The following is a 23557-nucleotide window of genomic DNA, read 5'->3' on the forward strand; positions in this document are numbered from 1 at the left end:
AGACTTGTCACTAGTCACACTGGTCAGTAGGGGTAGACTGGTCACTAGTCACACTGGTCAGTAGGGATAGACTGGTCACTAGTCACACTGGTCAGTAGGGGTAGACTGGTCACTAGTCACACTGGTCAGTAGGGGTAGACTGGTCACTAGTCACACTGGTCAGTAGGGATAGACTGGTCACTAGTCACACTGGTCAGTAGGGGTAGACTGGTCACTAGTCACACTGGTCAGTAGGGGTAGACTGGTCACTAGTCCCACTGGTCAGTAGGGATACACTGGTCACTAGTCACACTGGTCAGTAGGGATAGACTGGTCACTAGTCACACTGGTCAGTAGGGATAGACTGGTCACTAGTCACACTGGTCAGTAGGGGTAGACTGGTCACTAGTCACACTGGTCAGTAGGGGTAGACTGGTCACTAGTCACACTGGTCAGTAGGGGTAGACTGGTCACTAGTCACACTGGTCAGTAGGGATAGACTGGTCACTAGTCACACTGGTCAGTAGGGGTCGACTGGTCACTAGTCACACTGGTCAGTAGGGGTAGACTGGTCACTAGTCAAACTGGTCAGTAGGGATAGACTGGTCACTAGTCACACTGGTCAGTAGGGGTAGACTGGTCACTAGCCACACTGGTCAGTAGGGGTAGACTGGTCACTAGTCACACTGGTCAGTAGGGGTAGACTGGTCACTAGTCACACTTTTCAGTAGGGGTAGACTGGTCACTAGTCACACTGGTCAGTAGGGATAGACTGGTCACTAGTCACACTGGTCAGTAGGGGTAGACTGGTCACTAGTCACACTGGTCAGTAGGGATAGACTGGTCACTAGTCACACTGGTCAGTAGGGGTAGACTGGCCACTAGTCACACTGGTCAGTAGGGGTAGACTGGTCACTAGTCACACTTGTCAGTAGGGATAGACTGGTCACTAGTCACACTAGTCAGTAGGGGTAGACTGGTCACTAGTCACACTGGTCAGTAGGGATAGACTGGTCACTAGTCACACTGGTCAGTAGGGATAGACTGGTCACTAGTCACACTGGTCAGTAGGGATAGACTGGTCACTAGTCACACTGGTCAGTAGGGATAGACTGGTCACTAGTCACACTGGTCAGTAGGGGTAGACTGGTCACTAGTCACACTGGTCAGTAGGGGTAGACTGGTCACTAGTCACACTGGTCAGTAGGGATAGACTGGTCACTAGTCACACTGGTCAGTAGGGATAGACTGGTCACTAGTCACACTGGTCAGTAGGGGTAGACTGGTCACTAGTCACACTGGTCAGTAGGGATAGACTGGTCACTAGTCACACTGGTCAGTAGGGGTAGACTGGTCACTAGTCACACTGGTCAGTAGGAATAGACTGGTCACTAGTCACACTGGTCAGTAGGGATAGACTGGTCACTAGTCACACTGGTCAGTAGGGATAGACTGGTCACTAGTCACACTGGTCAGTAGGGATAGATTGGTCACTAGTCACACTGGTCAGTAGGGATAGACTGGTCACTAGTCACACTGGTCAGTAGGGATAGACTGGTCACTAGTCACACTGGTCAGTAGGGGTAGACTGGTCACTAGTCGCACTGGTCAGTAGGGATAGACTGGTCACTAGTCACACTGGTCAGTAGGGGTAGACTGGTCACTAGTCACATTGGTCAGTAGGGGTAGACTTGTCACTAGTCACACTGGTCAGTAGGGGTAGACTGGTCACTAGTCACACAGGTCAGTAGGGGTAGACTGGTCACTAGTCACACTGGTCAGTAGGGGTAGACTGGTCACTAGTCACACTGGTCAGTAGGGGTAGACTGGTCACTAGTCACACTGGTCAGTAGGGGTAGACTGGTCACTAGTCACACTGGTCAGTAGGGGTAGACTGGTCACTAGTCACACTGGTCAGTAGGGATAGACTGGTCACTAGTCACACTGGTCAGTAGGGGTAGACTGGTCACTAGTCACACTGGTCAGTAGGGGTAGACTGGTCACTAGTCACACTGGTCAGTAGGGGTAGACTGGTCACTAGTCACACTGGTCAGTAGGGATAGACTGGTCACTAGTCACACTGGTCAGTAGGGGTAGACTGGTCAGTAGTCACACTGGTCAGTAGGGGTAGACTGGTCACTAGTCACACTGGTCACTAGGGGTAGACTGGTCACTAGTCACACTGGTCAGTATGGGGTAGACTGGTCACTAGTCACACTGGTCAGTAGGGGTAGACTGGTCACTAGTCACACTGGTCAGTAGGGGTAGACTGGTCACTAGTCACACTGGTCAGTAGGGATAGACTGGTCACTAGTCACACTGGTCAGTAGGGGTAGACTGGTCACTAGTCACACTGGTCAGTAGGGGTAGACTGGTCACTAGTCACACTGGTCAGTAGGGATAGACTGGTCACTAGTCACACTGGTCAGTAGGGGTAGACTGGTCACTAGTCACACTGGTCAGTAGGGGTAGACTGGTCACTAGTCACACTGGTCAGTAGGGATAGACTGGTCACTAGTCACACTGGTCAGTAGGGGTAGACTGGTCACTAGTCACACTGGTTAGTAGGGATAGACTGTTCACTAGTCACACTGGTCAGTAGGGGTAGACTGGTCACTAGTCACACTGGTCAGTAGGGGTAGACTGGTCACTAGTCACACTGGTCAGTAGGGATAGACTGGTCACTAGTCACACTGGTCAGTAGGGGTAGACTGGTCACTAGTCACACTGGTCAGTAGGGGTAGACTGGTCACTAGTCACACTGGTCAGTAGGGATAGACTGGTCACTAGTCACACTGGTCAGTAGGGGTAGACTGGTCACTAGTCACACTGGTCAGTAGGGGTAGACTGGTCACTAGTCACACTGGTCAGTAGGGATAGACTGGTCACTAGTCACACTGGTCAGTAGGGGTAGACTGGTCACTAGTCACACTGGTCAGTAGGGATAGACTGGTCACTAGTCACACTGGTCAGTAGGGTAAGACTGGTCACTAGTCACACTGGTCAGTAGGGGTAGACTGGTCACTAGTCACACTGGTCAGTAGGGATAGACTGGTCACTAGTCACACTGGTCAGTAGGGGTAGACTGGTCACTAGTCACACTGGTCAGTAGGGATAGACTGGTCACTAGTCACACTGGTCAGTAGGGGTAGACTGGTCACTAGTCACACTGGTCAGTAGGGGTAGACTGGTCACTAGTCACACTGGTCAGTAGAGATAGACTGGTCACTAGTCACACTGGTCAGTGGGGATAGACTGGTCACTAGTCACACTGGTCAGTAGGGGTAGACTGGTCACTAGTCACACTGGTAAGTAGGGATAGACTGGTCACTAGTCACACTGGTCAGTAGGGGTAGACTGGTCACTAGTCACACTGGTCAGTAGGGGTAGCCTGGTCACTAGTCACACTGGTCAGTAGGGGTAGACTGGTCACTAGTCACACTGGTCAGTAGGGGTAGACTGGTCACTAGTCACACTGGTCAGTAGGAATAGACTGGTCACTAGTCACACTGGTCAGTAGGGATAGACTGGTCACTAGTCACACTGGTCAGTAGGGGTAGACTGGTCACTAGTCACACTGGTCAGTAGGGGTAGACTGGTCACTAGTCACACTGGTCAGTAGGGATAGACTGGTCACTAGTCACACAGGTCAGTAGGGGTAGACTGGTCACTAGTCACACTGGTCAGTAGGGGTAGACTGGTCACTTGTCACACTGGTTAGTAGGGGTAGACTGGTCACTAGTCACACAGGTCAGTAGGGGTAGACTGGTCACTAGTCACACTGGTCAGTAGGGGTAGACTGGTCACTAGTCACACTGGTCAGTAGGGGTAGACTGGTCACTAGTCACACTGGTCAGTAGGGATAGACTGGTCACTAGTCCCACTGGTCAGTAGGGGTAGACTGGTCACTAGTCACACTGGTCAGTAGGGGTAGACTGGTCACTAGTCGCACTGGTCAGTAGGGATAGACTGGTCACTAGTCACACTGGTCAGTAGGGGTAGACTGGTCACTAGTCACATTGGTCAGTAGGGGTAGACTTGTCACTAGTCACACTGGTCAGTAGGGGTAGACTGGTCACTAGTCACACAGGTCAGTAGGGGTAGACTGGTCACTAGTCACACTGGTCAGTAGGGATAGACTGGTCACTAGTCACACTGGTCAGTAGGGGTAGACTGGTCACTAGTCCCACTGGTCAGTAGGGGTAGACTGGTCACTAGTCACACTGGTCAGTAGGGGTAGACTGGTCACTAGTCACACTGGTCAGTAGGGGTAGACTGGTCACTAGTCACACTGGTCAGTAGGGGTAGACTGGTCACTAGTCACACTGGTCAGTAGGGATAGACTGGTCACTAGTCACACTGGTCAGTAGGGGTAGACTGGTCACTAGTCACACTGGTCAGTAGGAATAGACTGGTCACTAGTCACACTGGTCAGTAGGGGTAGACTGGTCACTAGTCACACTGGTCAGTAGGGGTAGACTGGTCACTAGTCACACTGGTCAGTAGGGGTAGACTGGTCACTAGTCACACTGGTCAGTAGGGATAGACTGGTCACTAGTCACACTGGTCAGTAGGGGTAGACTGGTCAGTAGTCACACTGGTCAGTAGGGGTAGACTGGTCACTAGTCACACTGGTCACTAGGGGTAGACTGGTCACTAGTCACACTGGTCAGTATGGGGTAGACTGGTCACTAGTCACACTGGTCAGTAGGGGTAGACTGGTCACTAGTCACACTGGTCAGTAGGGGTAGACTGGTCACTAGTCACACTGGTCAGTAGGGGTAGACTGGTCACTAGTCACACTGGTCAGTAGGGATAGACTGGTCACTAGTCACACTGGTCAGTAGGGATAGACTGGTCACTAGTCACACTGGTCAGTAGGGGTAGACTGGTCACTAGTCACACTGGTCAGTAGGGATAGACTGGTCACTAGTCACACTGGTCAGTAGGGGTAGACTGGTCACTAGTCACACTGGTCAGTAGGAATAGACTGGTCACTAGTCACACTGGTCAGTAGGGATAGACTGGTCACTAGTCACACTGGTCAGTAGGGATAGACTGGTCACTAGTCACACTGGTCAGTAGGGGTAGACTGGTCACTAGTCACACTGGTCAGTAGGGGTAGACTGGTCACTAGTCACACTGGTAAGTAGGGATAGACTGGTCACTAGTCACACTGGTCAGTAGGGGTAGACTGGTCACTAGTCACACTGGTCAGTAGGAATAGACTGGTCACTAGTCACACTGGTCAGTAGGGATAGACTGGTCACTAGTCACACTGGTCAGTAGGGATAGACTGGTCACTAGTCACACTGGTCAGTAGGGGTAGACTGGTCACTAGTCACACTGGTCAGTAGGGATAGACTGGTCACTAGTCACACTGGTCAGTAGGGATAGACTGGTCACTAGTCACACTGGTCAGTAGGAGTAGACTGGTCACTAGTCACACTGGTCAGTAGGGGTAGACTGGTCACTAGTCACACTGGTCAGTAGGGATAGACTGGTCACAAGTCACACTGGAAAGTAGGGATAGACTGGTCACTAGTCACACTGGTCAGTAGGGGTAGACTGGTCACTAGTCACACTGGTCAGTAGGGATAGACTGGTCACTAGTCACACTGGTCAGTAGGGGTAGACTGGTCACTAGTCACACTGGTCAGTAGGGGTAAACTGGTCACTAGTCACACTGGTCAGTAGGGATAGACTGGTCACAAGTCACACTGGAAAGTAGGGATAGACTGGTCACTAGTCACACTGGTCAGTAGGGGTAGACTGGTCACTAGTCACACTGGTCAGTAGGGATAGACTGGTCACTAGTCACACTGGTCAGTAGGGGTAGACTGGTCACTAGCCACACTGGTCAGTAGGGGTAGACTGGTCACTAGTCACACTGGTCAGTAGGGGTAGACTGGTCACTAGTCACACTGGTCAGTAGGGGTAGACTGGTCACTAGTCACACTGGTCAGTAGGGGTAGACTGGTCACTAGTCACACTGGTCAGTAGGGGTAGACTGGTCACTAGTCACACTGGTCAGTAGGGGTAGACTGGTCACTAGTCACACTGGTCAGTAGGGGTAGACTGGTCACTAGTCACACTGGTCAGTAGGGATAGACTGGTCACTAGTCACACTGGTCAGTAGGGGTAGACTGGTCACTAGTCACACTGGTCAGTAGGGGTAGACTGTTCACTAGTCACACTGGTCAGTAGGGATAGACTGGTCACTAGTCACACTGGTCAGTAGGGGTAGACTGGTCACTAGTCACCCTGGTCAGTAGGGATAGACTGGTCACTAGTCACACTGGTCAGTAGGGGTAGACTGGTAACTAGTCACACTGGTCAGTAGGGATAGACTGGTCACTAGTCACACTGGTCGGTAGGGATAGACTGGTCACTAGTCACACTGGTCAGTAGGGATAGACTGGTCACTAGTCACACTGGTCAGTAGGGGTAGACTGGTCACTAGTCACACTGGTCAGTAGGGATAGACTGGACACTAGTCACACTGGTCAGTAGGGATAGACTGGTCACTAGTCACACTGGTCAGTGGGGATAGACTGGTCACTAGTCACACTGGTCAGTAGGGGTAGACTGGTCACTAGTCACACTGGTCAGTAGGGATAGACTGGTCACTAGTCACACTGGTCAGTAGGGGTAGACTGGTCACTAGTCTAACTGGTCAGTGGGGATAGACTGGTCACTAGTCACACTGGTCAGTAGGGGTAGACTGGTCAGTAGGGGTAGACTGGTCACTAGTCATACTGGTCAGTAGGGATAGACTGGTCACTAGTCACACTGGTCAGTAGGGATAGACTGGTCACTAGTCACACTGGTCAGTAGGGGTAGACTGGTCACTAGTCCCACTGGTAAGTAGGGGTAGACTGGTCACTAGTCACACTGGTCAGTAGGGATAGACTGGTCACTAGTCACACTGGTCAGTAGGGGTAGACTGGTCACTAGTCACACTGGTCAGTAGGGGTAGACTGGTCACTAGTCATACTGGTCAGTAGGGATAGACTGGTCACTAGTCACACTGGTCAGTAGGGATAGACTGGTCACTAGTCACACTGGTCAGTAGGGGTAGACTGGTCACTAGTCCCACTGGTCAGTAGGGGTAGACTGGTCACTAGTCACACTGGTCAGTAGGGATAGACTGGTCACTAGTCACACTGGTCAGTAGGGGTAGACTGGTCACTAGTCACACTGGTCAGTAGGGGTAGACTGGTCACTAGTCACACTGGTCAGTAGGGGTAGACTGGTCACTAGTCACACTGGTCAGTAGGGGTAGCCTGGTCACTAGTCTAACTGGTCAGTAGGGGTAGACTGGTCACTAGTCACACTGGTCAGTAGGGGTAGACTTGTCACTAGTCACACTGGTCAGTAGGGGTAGACTGGTCACTAGTCACACTGGTCAGTAGGGATAGACTGGTCACTAGTCACACTGGTCAGTAGGGGTAGACTGGTCACTAGTCACACTGGTCAGTAGGGGTAGACTGGTCACTAGTCACACTGGTCAGTAGGGATAGACTGGTCACTAGTCACACTGGTCAGTAGGGGTAGACTGGTCACTAGTCACACTGGTCAGTAGGGGTAGACTGGTCACTAGTCCCACTGGTCAGTAGGGATACACTGGTCACTAGTCACACTGGTCAGTAGGGATAGACTGGTCACTAGTCACACTGGTCAGTAGGGATAGACTGGTCACTAGTCACACTGGTCAGTAGGGGTAGACTGGTCACTAGTCACACTGGTCAGTAGGGGTAGACTGGTCACTAGTCACACTGGTCAGTAGGGGTAGACTGGTCACTAGTCACACTGGTCAGTAGGGATAGACTGGTCACTAGTCACACTGGTCAGTAGGGGTCGACTGGTCACTAGTCACACTGGTCAGTAGGGGTAGACTGGTCACTAGTCAAACTGGTCAGTAGGGATAGACTGGTCACTAGTCACACTGGTCAGTAGGGGTAGACTGGTCACTAGCCACACTGGTCAGTAGGGGTAGACTGGTCACTAGTCACACTGGTCAGTAGGGGTAGACTGGTCACTAGTCACACTTTTCAGTAGGGGTAGACTGGTCACTAGTCACACTGGTCAGTAGGGATAGACTGGTCACTAGTCACACTGGTCAGTAGGGGTAGACTGGTCACTAGTCACACTGGTCAGTAGGGATAGACTGGTCACTAGTCACACTGGTCAGTAGGGGTAGACTGGCCACTAGTCACACTGGTCAGTAGGGGTAGACTGGTCACTAGTCACACTTGTCAGTAGGGATAGACTGGTCACTAGTCACACTAGTCAGTAGGGGTAGACTGGTCACTAGTCACACTGGTCAGTAGGGATAGACTGGTCACTAGTCACACTGGTCAGTAGGGATAGACTGGTCACTAGTCACACTGGTCAGTAGGGATAGACTGGTCACTAGTCACACTGGTCAGTAGGGATAGACTGGTCACTAGTCACACTGGTCAGTAGGGGTAGACTGGTCACTAGTCACACTGGTCAGTAGGGGTAGACTGGTCACTAGTCACACTGGTCAGTAGGGATAGACTGGTCACTAGTCACACTGGTCAGTAGGGATAGACTGGTCACTAGTCACACTGGTCAGTAGGGGTAGACTGGTCACTAGTCACACTGGTCAGTAGGGATAGACTGGTCACTAGTCACACTGGTCAGTAGGGGTAGACTGGTCACTAGTCACACTGGTCAGTAGGAATAGACTGGTCACTAGTCACACTGGTCAGTAGGGATAGACTGGTCACTAGTCACACTGGTCAGTAGGGATAGACTGGTCACTAGTCACACTGGTCAGTAGGGATAGATTGGTCACTAGTCACACTGGTCAGTAGGGATAGACTGGTCACTAGTCACACTGGTCAGTAGGGATAGACTGGTCACTAGTCACACTGGTCAGTAGGGGTAGACTGGTCACTAGTCGCACTGGTCAGTAGGGATAGACTGGTCACTAGTCACACTGGTCAGTAGGGGTAGACTGGTCACTAGTCACATTGGTCAGTAGGGGTAGACTTGTCACTAGTCACACTGGTCAGTAGGGGTAGACTGGTCACTAGTCACACAGGTCAGTAGGGGTAGACTGGTCACTAGTCACACTGGTCAGTAGGGGTAGACTGGTCACTAGTCACACTGGTCAGTAGGGGTAGACTGGTCACTAGTCACACTGGTCAGTAGGGGTAGACTGGTCACTAGTCACACTGGTCAGTAGGGGTAGACTGGTCACTAGTCACACTGGTCAGTAGGGATAGACTGGTCACTAGTCACACTGGTCAGTAGGGGTAGACTGGTCACTAGTCACACTGGTCAGTAGGGGTAGACTGGTCACTAGTCACACTGGTCAGTAGGGGTAGACTGGTCACTAGTCACACTGGTCAGTAGGGATAGACTGGTCACTAGTCACACTGGTCAGTAGGGGTAGACTGGTCAGTAGTCACACTGGTCAGTAGGGGTAGACTGGTCACTAGTCACACTGGTCACTAGGGGTAGACTGGTCACTAGTCACACTGGTCAGTATGGGGTAGACTGGTCACTAGTCACACTGGTCAGTAGGGGTAGACTGGTCACTAGTCACACTGGTCAGTAGGGGTAGACTGGTCACTAGTCACACTGGTCAGTAGGGATAGACTGGTCACTAGTCACACTGGTCAGTAGGGGTAGACTGGTCACTAGTCACACTGGTCAGTAGGGGTACACTGGTCACTAGTCACACTGGTCAGTAGGGATAGACTGGTCACTAGTCACACTGGTCAGTAGGGGTAGACTGGTCACTAGTCACACTGGTCAGTAGGGGTAGACTGGTCACTAGTCACACTGGTCAGTAGGGATAGACTGGTCACTAGTCACACTGGTCAGTAGGGGTAGACTGGTCACTAGTCACACTGGTTAGTAGGGATAGACTGTTCACTAGTCACACTGGTCAGTAGGGGTAGACTGGTCACTAGTCACACTGGTCAGTAGGGGTAGACTGGTCACTAGTCACACTGGTCAGTAGGGATAGACTGGTCACTAGTCACACTGGTCAGTAGGGGTAGACTGGTCACTAGTCACACTGGTCAGTAGGGGTAGACTGGTCACTAGTCACACTGGTCAGTAGGGGTAGACTGGTCACTAGTCACACTGGTCAGTAGGGGTAGACTGGTCACTAGTCACACTGGTCAGTAGGGATAGACTGGTCACTAGTCACACTGGTCAGTAGGGGTAGACTGGTCACTAGTCACACTGGTCAGTAGGGATAGACTGGTCACTAGTCACACTGGTCAGTAGGGTAAGACTGGTCACTAGTCACACTGGTCAGTAGGGGTAGACTGGTCACTAGTCACACTGGTCAGTAGGGATAGACTGGTCACTAGTCACACTGGTCAGTAGGGGTAGACTGGTCACTAGTCACACTGGTCAGTAGGGATAGACTGGTCACTAGTCACACTGGTCAGTAGGGATAGACTGGTCACTAGTCACACTGGTCAGTAGGGATAGACTGGTCACTAGTCACACTGGTCAGTAGGGATAGACTGGTCACTAGTCACACTGGTCAGTAGGGGTAGACTGGTCACTAGTCACACTGGTCAGTAGGGGTAGACTGGTCACTAGTCACACTGGTCAGTAGGGATAGACTGGTCACTAGTCACACTGGTCAGTAGGGATAGACTGGTCACTAGTCACACTGGTCAGTAGGGGTAGACTGGTCACTAGTCACACTGGTCAGTAGGGATAGACTGGTCACTAGTCACACTGGTCAGTAGGGGTGGACTGGTCACTAGTCACACTGGTCAGTAGGAATAGACTGGTCACTAGTCACACTGGTCAGTAGGGATAGACTGGTCACTAGTCACACTGGTCAGTAGGGATAGACTGGTCACTAGTCACACTGGTCAGTAGGGGTAGACTGGTCACTAGTCACACTGGTCAGTAGGGGTAGACTGGTCACTAGTCACACTGGTAAGTAGGGATAGACTGGTCACTAGTCACACTGGTCAGTAGGGGTAGACTGGTCACTAGTCACACTGGTCAGTAGGAATAGACTGGTCACTAGTCACACTGGTCAGTAGGGATAGACTGGTCACTAGTCACACTGGTCAGTAGGGATAGACTGGTCACTAGTCACACTGGTCAGTAGGGATAGACTGGTCACTAGTCACACTGGTCAGTAGGGATAGACTGGTCACTAGTCACACTAGTCAGTAGGGATAGACTGGTCACTAGTCACACTGGTCAGTAGGGGTAGACTGGTCACTAGTCGCACTGGTCAGTAGGGATAGACTGGTCACTAGTCACACTGGTCAGTAGGGGTAGACTGGTCACTAGTCACATTGGTCAGTAGGGGTAGACTTGTCACTAGTCACACTGGTCAGTAGGGGTAGACTGGTCACTAGTCACACAGGTCAGTAGGGGTAGACTGGTCACTAGTCACACTGGTCAGTAGGGATAGACTGGTCACTAGTCACACTGGTCAGTAGGGGTAGACTGGTCACTAGTCCCACTGGTCAGTAGGGGTAGACTGGTCACTAGTCACACTGGTCAGTAGGGGTAGACTGGTCACTAGTCACACTGGTCAGTAGGGGTAGACTGGTCACTAGTCACACTGGTCAGTAGGGGTAGACTGGTCACTAGTCACACTGGTCAGTAGGGATAGACTGGTCACTAGTCACACTGGTCAGTAGGGGTAGACTGGTCACTAGTCACACTGGTCAGTAGGAATAGACTGGTCACTAGTCACACTGGTCAGTAGGGGTAGACTGGTCACTAGTCACACTGGTCAGTAGGGGTAGACTGGTCACTAGTCACACTGGTCAGTAGGGGTAGACTGGTCACTAGTCACACTGGTCAGTAGGGATAGACTGGTCACTAGTCACACTGGTCAGTAGGGGTAGACTGGTCAGTAGTCACACTGGTCAGTAGGGGTAGACTGGTCACTAGTCACACTGGTCACTAGGGGTAGACTGGTCACTAGTCACACTGGTCAGTATGGGGTAGACTGGTCACTAGTCACACTGGTCAGTAGGGGTAGACTGGTCACTAGTCACACTGGTCAGTAGGGGTAGACTGGTCACTAGTCACACTGGTCAGTAGGGATAGACTGGTCACTAGTCACACTGGTCAGTAGGGGTAGACTGGTCACTAGTCACACTGGTCAGTAGGGGTAGACTGGTCACTAGTCACACTGGTCAGTAGGGATAGACTGGTCACTAGTCACACTGGTCAGTAGGGGTAGACTGGTCACTAGTCACACTGGTCAGTAGGGGTAGACTGGTCACTAGTCACACTGGTCAGTAGGGATAGACTGGTCACTAGTCACACTGGTCAGTAGGGGTAGACTGGTCACTAGTCACACTGGTTAGTAGGGATAGACTGTTCACTAGTCACACTGGTCAGTAGGGGTAGACTGGTCACTAGTCACACTGGTCAGTAGGGGTAGACTGGTCACTAGTCACACTGGTCAGTAGGGATAGACTGGTCACTAGTCACACTGGTCAGTAGGGATAGACTGGTCACTAGTCACACTGGTCAGTAGGGGTAGACTGGTCACTAGTCACACTGGTCAGTAGGGGTAGACTGGTCACTAGTCACACTGGTCAGTAGGGATAGACTGGTCACTAGTCACACTGGTCAGAAGGGATAGACTGGTCACTAGTCACACTGGTCAGTAGGGGTAGACTGGTCACTAGTCACACTGGTCAGTAGGGATAGACTGGTCACTAGTCACACTGGTCAGTAGGGGTAGACTGGTCACTAGTCACACTGGTCAGTAGGGGTAGACTGGTCACTAGCCACACTGATCAGTAGGAGTAGACTGGTCACTAGTCACACTGGTCAGTAGGGATAGACTGGTCACTAGTCACACTGGTCAGTAGGGGTAGACTGGTCACTAGCCACACTGGTCAGTAGGGGTAGACTGGTCACTAGTCACACTGGTCAGTAGGGGTAGACTGGTCACTAGTCACACTGGTCAGTAGGGATAGACTGGTCACTAGTCACACTGGTCAGTAGGGGTAGACTGGTCACTAGTCACACTGGTCAGTAGGGGTAGACTGGTCACTAGTCACACTGGTCAGTAGGGATAGACTGGTCACTAGTCACACTGGTCAGTAGGGGTAGACTGGTCACTAGTCACACTGGTCAGTAGGGGTAGACTGGTCACTAGTCACACTGGTCAGTAGGGATAGACTGGTCACTAGTCACACTGGTCAGTAGGGGTAGACTGGTCACTAGTCACCATGGTCAGTAGGGGTAGACTGGTCACTAGTCCCACTGGTCAGTAGGGGTAAACTGGTCACTAGTCACACTGGTCAGTAGGCATAGGCTGGTCACTAGTCACACTGGTCAGTAGGGATAGACTGGTCACTAGTCACACTGGTCAGTAGGGGTAGACTGGTCACTAGTCACACTGGTCAGTAGGGGTAGACTGGTCACTAGTCACACTGGTCAGTAGGGATAGACTGGTCACTAGTCACACTGGTCAGTAGGGGAAGACGGATCACTAGTCACACTGGTCAGTAGGGATAGACTGGTCACTAGTCACACTGGTCAGTAGGGGTAGACTGGTCACTAGCCACACTGGTCAGTAGGGGTAGACTGGTCACTAGTCACAATGGTCAGTAGGGGTAGACTGGTCACTAGTCACACTGGTCAGTAGGGGTAGACTGGTCACTAGTCACACTGGTCAGTAGGGGTAGACTGGTCACTAGTCACACTGGTCAGTAGGGGTAGACTGGTCACTAGTTACACTGGTCAGTAGGGGTCGACTGGTCACTAGTCACACTGGTCAGTAGGGGTAGACTGGTCACTAGTCAAACTGGTCAGTAGGGATAGACTGGTCACTAGTCACACTGGTCAGTAGCGGTAGACTGGTCACTAGCCACACTGGTCAGTAGGGGTAGACTGGTCACTAGTCACACTGGTCAGTAGGGGTAGACTGGTCACTAGTCACACTTTTCAGTAGGGGTAGACTGGTCACTAGTCACACTGGTCAGTAGGGGTAGACTGGTCACTAGTCACACAGGTCAGTAGGGGTAGACTGGTCACTAGTCACACTGGTCAGTAGGGATAGACTGGTCACTAGTCACACTGGTCAGTAGGGGTAGACTGGTCACTAGTCACACTGGTCAGTAGGGGTAGACTGGTCACTAGTCACACTGGTCAGTAGGGATAGACTGGTCACTAGTCACACTGGTCAGTAGGGGTAGACTGGTCACTAGTCACACTGGTCAGTAGGGATAGACTGGTCACTAGTCACACTGGTCAGTAGGGATAGACTGGTCACTAGTCACACTGGTCAGTAGGGATAGACTGGTCACTAGTCACACTGGTCAGTAGGGGTAGACTGTTCACTAGTCACACTGGTCAGTAGGGGTAGACTGGTCACTAGTCACACTGGTCAGTAGGGGTAGACTGGTCACTAGTCACACTGGTCAGAACGGGTAGACTGGTCACTAGTCACACTGGTCAGTAGGGATAGACTGGTCACTAGTCACACGGGTCAGTAGGGATAGACTGGTCACTAGTCACACTGGTCAGTAGGGATAGACTGGTCACTAGCCACACTGGTCAGTAGGGGTAGACCGGTCACTAGCCACACTGATCTTTAGTTAGTAGGTTTTACTATAGACCTTGGAAAAAATGTACTCACCTTGTTGAATGGTGGTAACAGCTGCTGAGACACGTGAAACCTTATCACTAGTGTCTTGCTGGTGTTCCAGTAGTTGTCCAATGCTTGTGGAGGTTGTAGCACTTTGCTCCTGTAGTTGACGGACAGTTGTGTTGGTCTGGTTTTGCATTTCCACTATGCGTTCATATGCTGCAGTTGTATCTTGTTCACCTATATACAAGATAAAATAGGTACACATAAACACTCTCTCATATGCACACACATGTGTATGCACTCATGTACCAATGCACAAGTACACCAACACACACATATACATGTATTATACAAACACACAGACACACACGCGCGCACACACACACACACACACACACACACACACATACACACACACACACATATCGGTCCTCGACAAGCGATGTATCCGCTGCGTTGCCAACCAGCCTTTCCCCTCCCACACAGATCCCATCTGTACCCGCCTTGGCCTCATCCCCATCATCCAAAACGCCCACTGTAAACTCCGCCTCCTCATACTGCTTATCCACACCACCAGAATTAGAAATCTTCTGTGCAAGCGCCTACGTCGCCAGACTGAAGGTGTCACTCGGACCAATGATCCAAATGCGTATGTTCTCCCTGCCACCAGGCGAGTCTCTGGTGACTGTCGGCCGCTCGTTTTTGCTGTTAGATTATGGAGCGCCCTGCCCCAAGAGTTCAAGTCCCTCGCCTGCCATAGATCATTCAAGAGACTTTTATAGGTATATTTTTTATGGCTAGCCAGCACCTTGGACCTTGGACACGATGCCATATTCTGGCTATGCAGACCCCATGGGAGGGGGGGGGGGGGTTGAGCAGGTTCGGAACAGCCGCGGCGATGACGGAATAGGTCATGTGTGTTCTGTGTGTCCTGAATTGTGTATTTCTTCTGTTTCAAACAAACACCCAGAATGCCGACACACGTATTGATTTTAGTACAAGGCCAAAGGATGCAGCACTGCATGCGTACATGTGCACAGGCGTAGATCTACGTGCGTAGTAGGTAACTTTAAATACTAAATTAGTAGCCGTAGTAGTAGTAGAGTACTAGTGCAATCGGTCATGTACATGCACTCGCTACATGCACTCGCTACATGCACTCACTACATGCACTCGCTATATGCACTCGCTACATGCACTCGCTACATGCACTCGCTACATGCACTCGCTACATGCACTCGCTACATGCACTCGCTACATGCACTGGCTACATGCACTCGCTACATGCACTCGCTACATGCACTCGCTACATGCACTCGCTACATGCACTCGCTACATGCACTCGCTACATGCACTCGCTACAGATCTCTCACATGTACAAGGACGAGTGTGGTTGCGAGTTTTTTACGTCTGACGTCTTGCTCCCCCAACCGGGAGCATGGCGTCCATTGACTTCGGAATTTTGGATAGTGAAGGCTTGGAATCACTGGCAAAGGCCAATAACGTCAAATGGGCCGGCCTGAGCCGAGTGCAATTGGTAGGCGCCCTGAGGGGAAAGTTGCAACCACTGGACGATCAGATCGACACTCACAGGGTCACAAAGCAGGCAGGAGGATGTGAATGTACCAGTACTGATGCTACTGCGCTAACGAAGATGATGGTTGACCTGATGGAGACGGTCCGAAACCTGGTAGCAGAAGTTTCCGACCTTCGAAAAATCTCTCTCGAAAAGGAGAAAGGAAAAGATGCCGCCATTGCAGAACTCAGGGAGGAGCTTCGCGCCCTGACACAACACCACCAGCCCATCGATGTCTCTAATCGCGCCCTCGACAGCCTCCAGGATGAGTACTCGTACCGAGCAGCTACAAACATTCCCGCCACGGGTGTACCAGTACCCGCATCTGCACCAACAGGGCTTGAATCCGCAGCTCCGGGCGAGACATACGCTAGTCGTACCCTCTCTTCACCACGAACAAGCAACGCCAGTCGTACAACTGACAAGCCTGTCAGTACCAAGTACGACTGGTCGATCGTACGTGAAGCCGCCAACCGCCACAGGAAGCCCGCAGATCTGCGTGGAGGTAAGAAAATAGCACGCAGAGTTGTATTCGTTGGGGGCATCAATATCAACTGCAGTGCTGATGATCTTGTTGCGTACTGTAGAAAGAAGAATGTGGAAGTTACTGGCTGTAGACTGATCCCCTCCAGAACAGTGTACGGCACGTTGTATGCACATCTGACAGTTGCTGAGCATGACGAAAGAAATGTTCTGGAAAACGATTTCTGGCCCGAGCATGTAACAGCACGAGAATGGAAGTTCAAGAACCCACCCCTCCCCAAGAAATCATAAACTGTGATGTTGAATCCACACGCACCCATCTTTTTTCCCACATCACCACACGCTTTTACTCTTAACCCAAATGCAGCCCCGTTCTCTCCCGGCCGACAATCGCAAGTGACCGCACTGAACCCTCTTGCTCCACCATTCCAACCGTCCCCTTTGACTTTCAACTTTTCACCTTGTATTCCTGATATGAAGTCTCCGTCGAGTATCAGGATCTCCACAGTTAACGCATGCAGCTGGCTGAAGCGGGCTGATGAGATTAAAAACTTATTCTGCACATCTCAACTAGATATCTTGGGCATAACTGAAACCTGGTTGACTCCTGATATCACAAGTTCAATATTAACACCGTCAGCTGAATACAAAATTATCCGGCATGACCGTCACAACAATACCGTGCGACGTGGAGGTGGAGTGGCATTCCTCCTCCACCCTTCCATTTCCCATACTACCAAACATCGTCCAGATCTTCAGCCTGCTGATCCAACCATTGAAATTGTGTGCATAGAACTAGAGCATCGCCCCAACTCCACGTTTGTGTTCTGTTGTTACCGTCCTCCTTGGCAGCCACCTGATCAGTTTTGCAGCGCACTCCGGACCTGCATTCAATCAATATCTTGTCCTCAAGCTTCCATATTTGTCATTGGCGACTTTAACGCTCGCCTCTCGAAATGGCTAGCATCCGATCCTGATACACCTGCTGGTACATGCATGTATGACACCCTGGATGATCTGGGCTTATCGCAACTTGTGGATCAACAGCCTACCCGCTACTCCGCAAGTGGTAAGAATTCATCACTACTCGACCTAGTTATCACTAATGCTCCAATAGCAGTCTCCCATCTCACCATCCTCCCACCGGTATCTGATCACTGTCCTGTAGTTTTCGATGTCGTCCACAACCGATCAGCAGGCTCCACAGCCCAAATATCTTCTGCACAAAACACCTGGCTCGACTTTGCCCACACGGACTGGCAAACATTTAACAACCACGTGTGGCAACTACCCTTGCTAGATGCAGTCCAAAATGCGCAAACAGTTGATGAGGCCTGGTCATTGTGGCGCACAGCGCTGGAAGACTCTGTATCGTTGTTTGTTCCCGTTGTCCGGAGAAGCACATTTCCATCGAACAAGCCTTGGTACTCTGCTGTTCACCATCGTCAGAGGCGGCTTCGGGATCGCCTCTTCGCCAAGGCCAAACGTCTCGGATCTACAGATAGTTGGATAGCGTATAGACTCTCACGTAACTGTCTTACTTCCTTGCTCCGGAAGGCGAAACGCCATTATCACGAGAGGATGGCGAGAGACATGGCTCAGCATCATGGAACCCGTACATGGTGGCGCAAAGCAAAGATCCTTTGTAATGTGAATCGCCCGTCTCCGGTTATCCCTGACCTCTACCATGACAACCAAGCCTACCCAGCCACGAGTAATACGAAAAAGACGAATCTCCTAGCCAAAGTGTTTGCGAGCTACAGCCAGGCGCCACTGCTAACACCTGACCTGCACTCAGCTGGTATTTTAACACCCACGTCCACTGTGAAATTCTCCATACAACCATTCTCTGTGCAGTCCGTATTTGACACGCTATCCAGACTTCCCATTCAACGTAAAACCGCTGGACTGCTGAACAACCGCATCCTCCGTGAAACAGCTGAGGTCACGTCACAGTCTCTTTCCGCCCTTTTCAACCGCTGCTTGCTGTCCAGTACTCAGCCCAGGGAGTGGAAATCTGCCGTTGTTGTACCTGTGTTCAAGGGAAAAGGTAATCCTTCTCACCCAGTCAATTACCGTCCTATATCGCTGTTAAATGCAGTTGCCAAATTGTATGAGTCTATGATTAGCCGTCAGTTTTACTCGTTTGTTGAGAGCCATAAAATCATCAGTTCCAGCCAGTTTGGCTTTTGTCTAAAGAGGTCAACAGTTGACCAATTGGTACAGCTTACCTCAATTGTTTCGCGTGCATTTGACTCTAAGTCTTCTTGTGACCAGCTGTTCCTTGATTTTTCTAAGGCCTTTGACAGAGTTAGTCATCATTTAGTTGTTCAATCTGTTTCAGGTTGGTGTTCTCTTTCTGCCTGTTCTTGGGTGAAGGACTTCATCAGTGATCGTAGTATTTGCGTTCGCATTGGCCAAACTCTTTCTGACCCTTTGCCCATCACCGCTGGCGTACCCCAAGGTTCCCATCTCGGCCCGCTTCTTTTTAACCTGTGCATCAACTCCTTTCCTGATGCCCCTGCTTCTAGTACCCTATCCCTTTTTGCTGATGACTTTAATTTAATTCTTGTTTCTCCAGCAAACACCTCACTTCCTATCCATCATGCATTGCTCCAGACTGACATTGATAAGTGTTGTCAATGGTCATCAGCTACTGCCATGACGTTTAACACCAGTAAATGCGTCCACCTACCCTTTCAAAAATATGCATTAGCCCCCGGCCCGTCATCCCCCTTGACAATGAACGGTGTGCCTATTCAGAAAGGTGATAGCCACTGTCATCTCGGCGTGACTATCACTCCTTCACTAAATTTTTCTGACCATATAAAATCTATCACCCATAAGTTTCGCAGTCGTGTTTTTCTGTTGCGCCATATGGCCCATTTCCTTTCTGCTTCAACCGTGAATTTGCTCTTCAAGTGTTACGTACGACCACTGTTAGAATACGCAGTCCCTGTCTGGTCATTTGCCGTATCCCATTCAGATTCGCTTACGTTAGACCGACTGCAAGCCGTTGCTGCTCGTTCATATCTGCTTTGTAAGACCCGGCACCCTCCTGAGTGGGAAACCCCGAAGCAGATTCTTAATCGTACTTGTGACTGGTCATCCCTGAAGTGGCGTCAATGTATCCCTTAGTTGTCGTCACCCGTCCTCTATAGTTTTACCTCGTTCTGGCGCCCATTTCCTTAAATCCCCTCTCTTCAGTTTATCTGTGGAATGGAACAAACTTCCAGAACACATCCGCTGCGTTCAGTCCTCTGTCAATTTTCGCATTGCTCTAAAGGCTCATTACTTTCAGCATAGATATTCTCTGACTGGAATTCCGAACTTTTCCGTTTGAGAATTTTTTCCTTGAAATTAATCCTTGCTGGGTTTTTTTCATCTAAATGTCCCGCTATTATCTGCAGAGGTGATTTCTTCCCTCGTCGATTTCGTTCCTGCTTTTATACCTCGATATTTAGGTACTTATTTCCCTTCTTCCCATGCTTCATCTTCCACTCTCCTCTCCCCCATTTCCCCATTTTTCTTGCGATATTTATGTGGGAGACTTCCGTGATAAGCATCCATTTGCTTTTGGAGAATCCTTTTAAATAAATACAATACAATACAATACATGCACTCGCTACATGCACTCACGCGATCGCAGCAGCGCAGTAAAACTAGTTTTAGTGCATGCAGTTTATTAGTAGATTCTACCAGCACTACACTTTTCATAACCAGCAGTTCGCAAAAAAACAAGGTCGACTTTTTTAGGCGGGTGCACGTGCCCCGTGCTCCTCACGGTTGACGCCCTTGACAAAACTTATATTGGTAATAACTTTGGCATACATTAATATTTTTTAACCAAATTTTCTGTGTCGATACATTGGGTTAGTTGTCATCGATTTCCGGTATCAAATTTCAATTATGAGCAGAATGACGTCATCAGAGCTACTTTTTATGTTCAGATTTCAACCCAAAAAGCGGAGAAAACGAAAAATTATAAGGTCACAAATCCTGGTGAATTGGATAGCCTTTGGGCCCTAGATAAAGGATATTGGTGGATATTGTACATAGATAACAACATTTCGCTGGAAACCAGTGTCGACTTGTTTCACCATACGCACTGCACACATTTTGGTATACGAAGTAGTCGTACCTCGGGGTCTGCTCAGACCCACCACCGCGATTAACGGGTGTTTAGTATCGATATCCAGCACATTCCCGCTTGCTGGGATGTACAGCTAGCCAATGCAACAGCTCTCATTCGCCAAAGACATTCCCCACGCTCCTCGTTTATGGATGAAGCTGTCATTGCTGTTTCAAAATTGCCCCATTGTCTCCTACACATACTAATTACTGTGAAGCTACTTGAATGCATGCCACTGTGCTGTACATGTAGTGCATGCTGTGCTGTACATGTAGTGTATGCTGTGCTGTACATGTAGTGTATGCTGTGCTGTACATGTAGTGTATGCTGTGCTGTACATGTAGTGCATGCTGTGCTGTACATGTAGTGCATGCTGTGCTGTACATGTAGTGCATGCTGTGCTGTACATGTAGTGCATGCTGTGCTGTACATGTAGTGCATGCTGTGCTGTACATGTAGTGCATGCTGTGCTGTACATGTAGTGCATGCTGTGCTGTACATGTAGTGTATGCTGTGCTGTACATGTAGTGCATGCTGTGCTGTACATGTAGTGCATGTTCCTGTGCTGTACATGTAGTGCATCACACCAGATGCACTGTAGATCATACCAGATGCACTGTACATCATACCAGATGCACTGTAGACCACATAACACCAGATGCACTGTAGATCATACGAGATGCACTGTAGATCACACCAGATGCACTGTAGATCTACCTGCAGGAGAGCCAATCATGCATGCACTTGAGTAGGGTACTTGACTCCCACTAGAGATTGCTGGTCACAACTGGGTCTGTACAAGCTACTGTGCTTGTGTCATTGTGACTTGCAAGTGCACTCTGTACTGATGTTCTGTACTGTACAGAAACAAGGCAAGTGCAGTTTTCAGTGCATGGACTCAGCTACTAAAACATTTTGTGGAAGCAAACAAGCCTTCTTTATGATCTTGGTCATTTTTCTCAATCGACTCCGCGCTTTGAGCTAGATCAGAACACAGTAGATGTGTGCATGGGGTATTGCCCAACTAGAACTGGAGTCCTCACGTGACCCAGGTCACACCCAGCTAATCACTTAGGTCAGCAGAACTCCTGCTCGCGACTCAACACATTTACCGTAAAAGCCCGTGTATCGGCCCTGGGTGTAAAGAATAGCAGCCTCGATTTCCTGAGCGTATACAAGGGCACGGGCGTTATTTTGGAACCGGGCGTATACTTGGAATAGGGATGGCAGTAATTATTGGGTATCAGTACCTGTACATGTACTGGTGGTGCCGGCATACCTGGGCGTATACATGGGCATGGGCGCTATTTTGAAACAAAAGTTTTGACTTCCCCTGACTAGGCGTGCACACGGAGGGTGGGCGTAACTTCGAGTGGGGTTATAATATTCGCGGGATCAGCATCGGCATCGCTTGAATGTTCGGTCAGAAACACACAAACTAGCCTTCGCATCCGCAGGCCACCACTATGCCTATTAACCTTAGTGGCGAATGCAGACATCACAAGTGAGTCAGGGGAGAGGAGGTTAGTCTCTCAACCAATCGGGCGTGTAACGGCCCATGACCCTGTAAACTGAATCCTTGTTATTCTCACTCCGAGCTGTGAGTACCCAGTTGACCGTGGGTGTCGGCGCAGTTCAACACGCGTAAAAAGTCTTTTTACACGCTCCCTGCTACCAGCGCGTGTCTTGAACTCGGGACCTCATGATTCGCAGGCAGGCCTGCAAACTAATCGGCCATATGCCTAGGTGAATGGGGTTATACAGAGGCTTTTACGGTATTCCGTCCTATGTCATCCCCGCTGCGAGTGGGGAGCTTCATGCCCACGATAAAAGAGAACGTCATGATATCTGAATACTTCATCAGAGAAAGCTATTCGAGCTCAAAACGACACAAGACAATGGCCGTGATAAAGATCCTCGTACAGATGGCGATGTGACTGGCCTCCAATCCAAGTGCTGAAAAGGACTGGAAGTATTCTTCAAAATAAGATTTTGAAAAAGGCAGAGCGCTCAAGTGCGGCGAACACGGCCAAACGCCATGTTTTCCTTGGTAACGTGACGTCAGCCGCATTATCACCATGGCGAGTTGCAGCGCTCATCTTGAAGTACAGCGGCACCAGAAAAAGTGTCCTTATTCTACCTGAGTGGTCAGTAGGGGTAGACTGGTCACTAGTAGTACCAACAGCTCGTGTGAGGACTGCCTAGCGCTAGTGGTCGACGAATGGCTCCAAGCCCTTGATAACAACGAGTACTGCGGCATAGTGTTTGCAGATATGAGCAAAGCTTTTGACCGAGTTAAGCATCAAGAGCTCATTGACGAGTTGAAGATGCTTGGCATTGCTGACACTGCACTTGCTTGGTTTGCAAGCTACCTGACCAGACGCGTCCAGCGAGTAAGAGTAGGACAACAGCTAAGTGGGGCCCGCCCTTGCACAAGAGGCGTCCCACAAGGCTCCGTGCTCGGCCCATTGCTATTTTGCATTTACACCCGTGACGCACCACAGTGCTTCCAACATGCATTAAATCAACTTTATGCCGATGATATCACACTCTATATCAGGCACAAGTCCATCCAGATCATCACAACCCAGCTGAGTGCTGACCTTGCCGCTCTGGACCGCTACCTAGATCAGAAGGGATTGGTGTTAAACCCGTCCAAGACTCAGTTTGTCCTGCTCAGGCGACCGAGCACGGAGCTGCCACCTGGCACCGCAGTCAACTGCCGGGGCACTTCCATAGTCCCATCTGCTTACGCTCGGTACTTAGGAATACTGGTTGACGAACATCTGTCTTTCTCAACCCA

At 50.3% G+C, this 23557-nt stretch overlaps 1 protein-coding gene across 2 annotated transcripts in view; it reads right to left on the reverse strand.

Moving 5' to 3' along the window:
• The window catches only part of LOC135811199 (E3 ubiquitin-protein ligase TRIM71-like), a 214801-nt gene that overhangs the window by 167569 nt on the left and 23675 nt on the right, over window positions 1-23557 (reverse strand). The window contains exon 5 of one of the 2 annotated variants that reach the window (XM_065324393.1): window positions 14612-14800. The exons of the other annotated variant lie outside the window; for it this stretch is intronic. Within the exon in view, the coding sequence (XP_065180465.1) occupies window positions 14612-14800 (189 nt within the window). The remainder of the gene's footprint in view (window positions 1-14611; window positions 14801-23557) is intronic. 2 annotated transcript variants of the gene reach the window in all.

This window comes from Sycon ciliatum, chromosome 3, assembly GCF_964019385.1.
Source record: "Sycon ciliatum chromosome 3, ocSycCili1.1, whole genome shotgun sequence".
NCBI classification, from domain to species: Eukaryota; Metazoa; Porifera; class Calcarea; order Leucosolenida; family Sycettidae; genus Sycon; species Sycon ciliatum.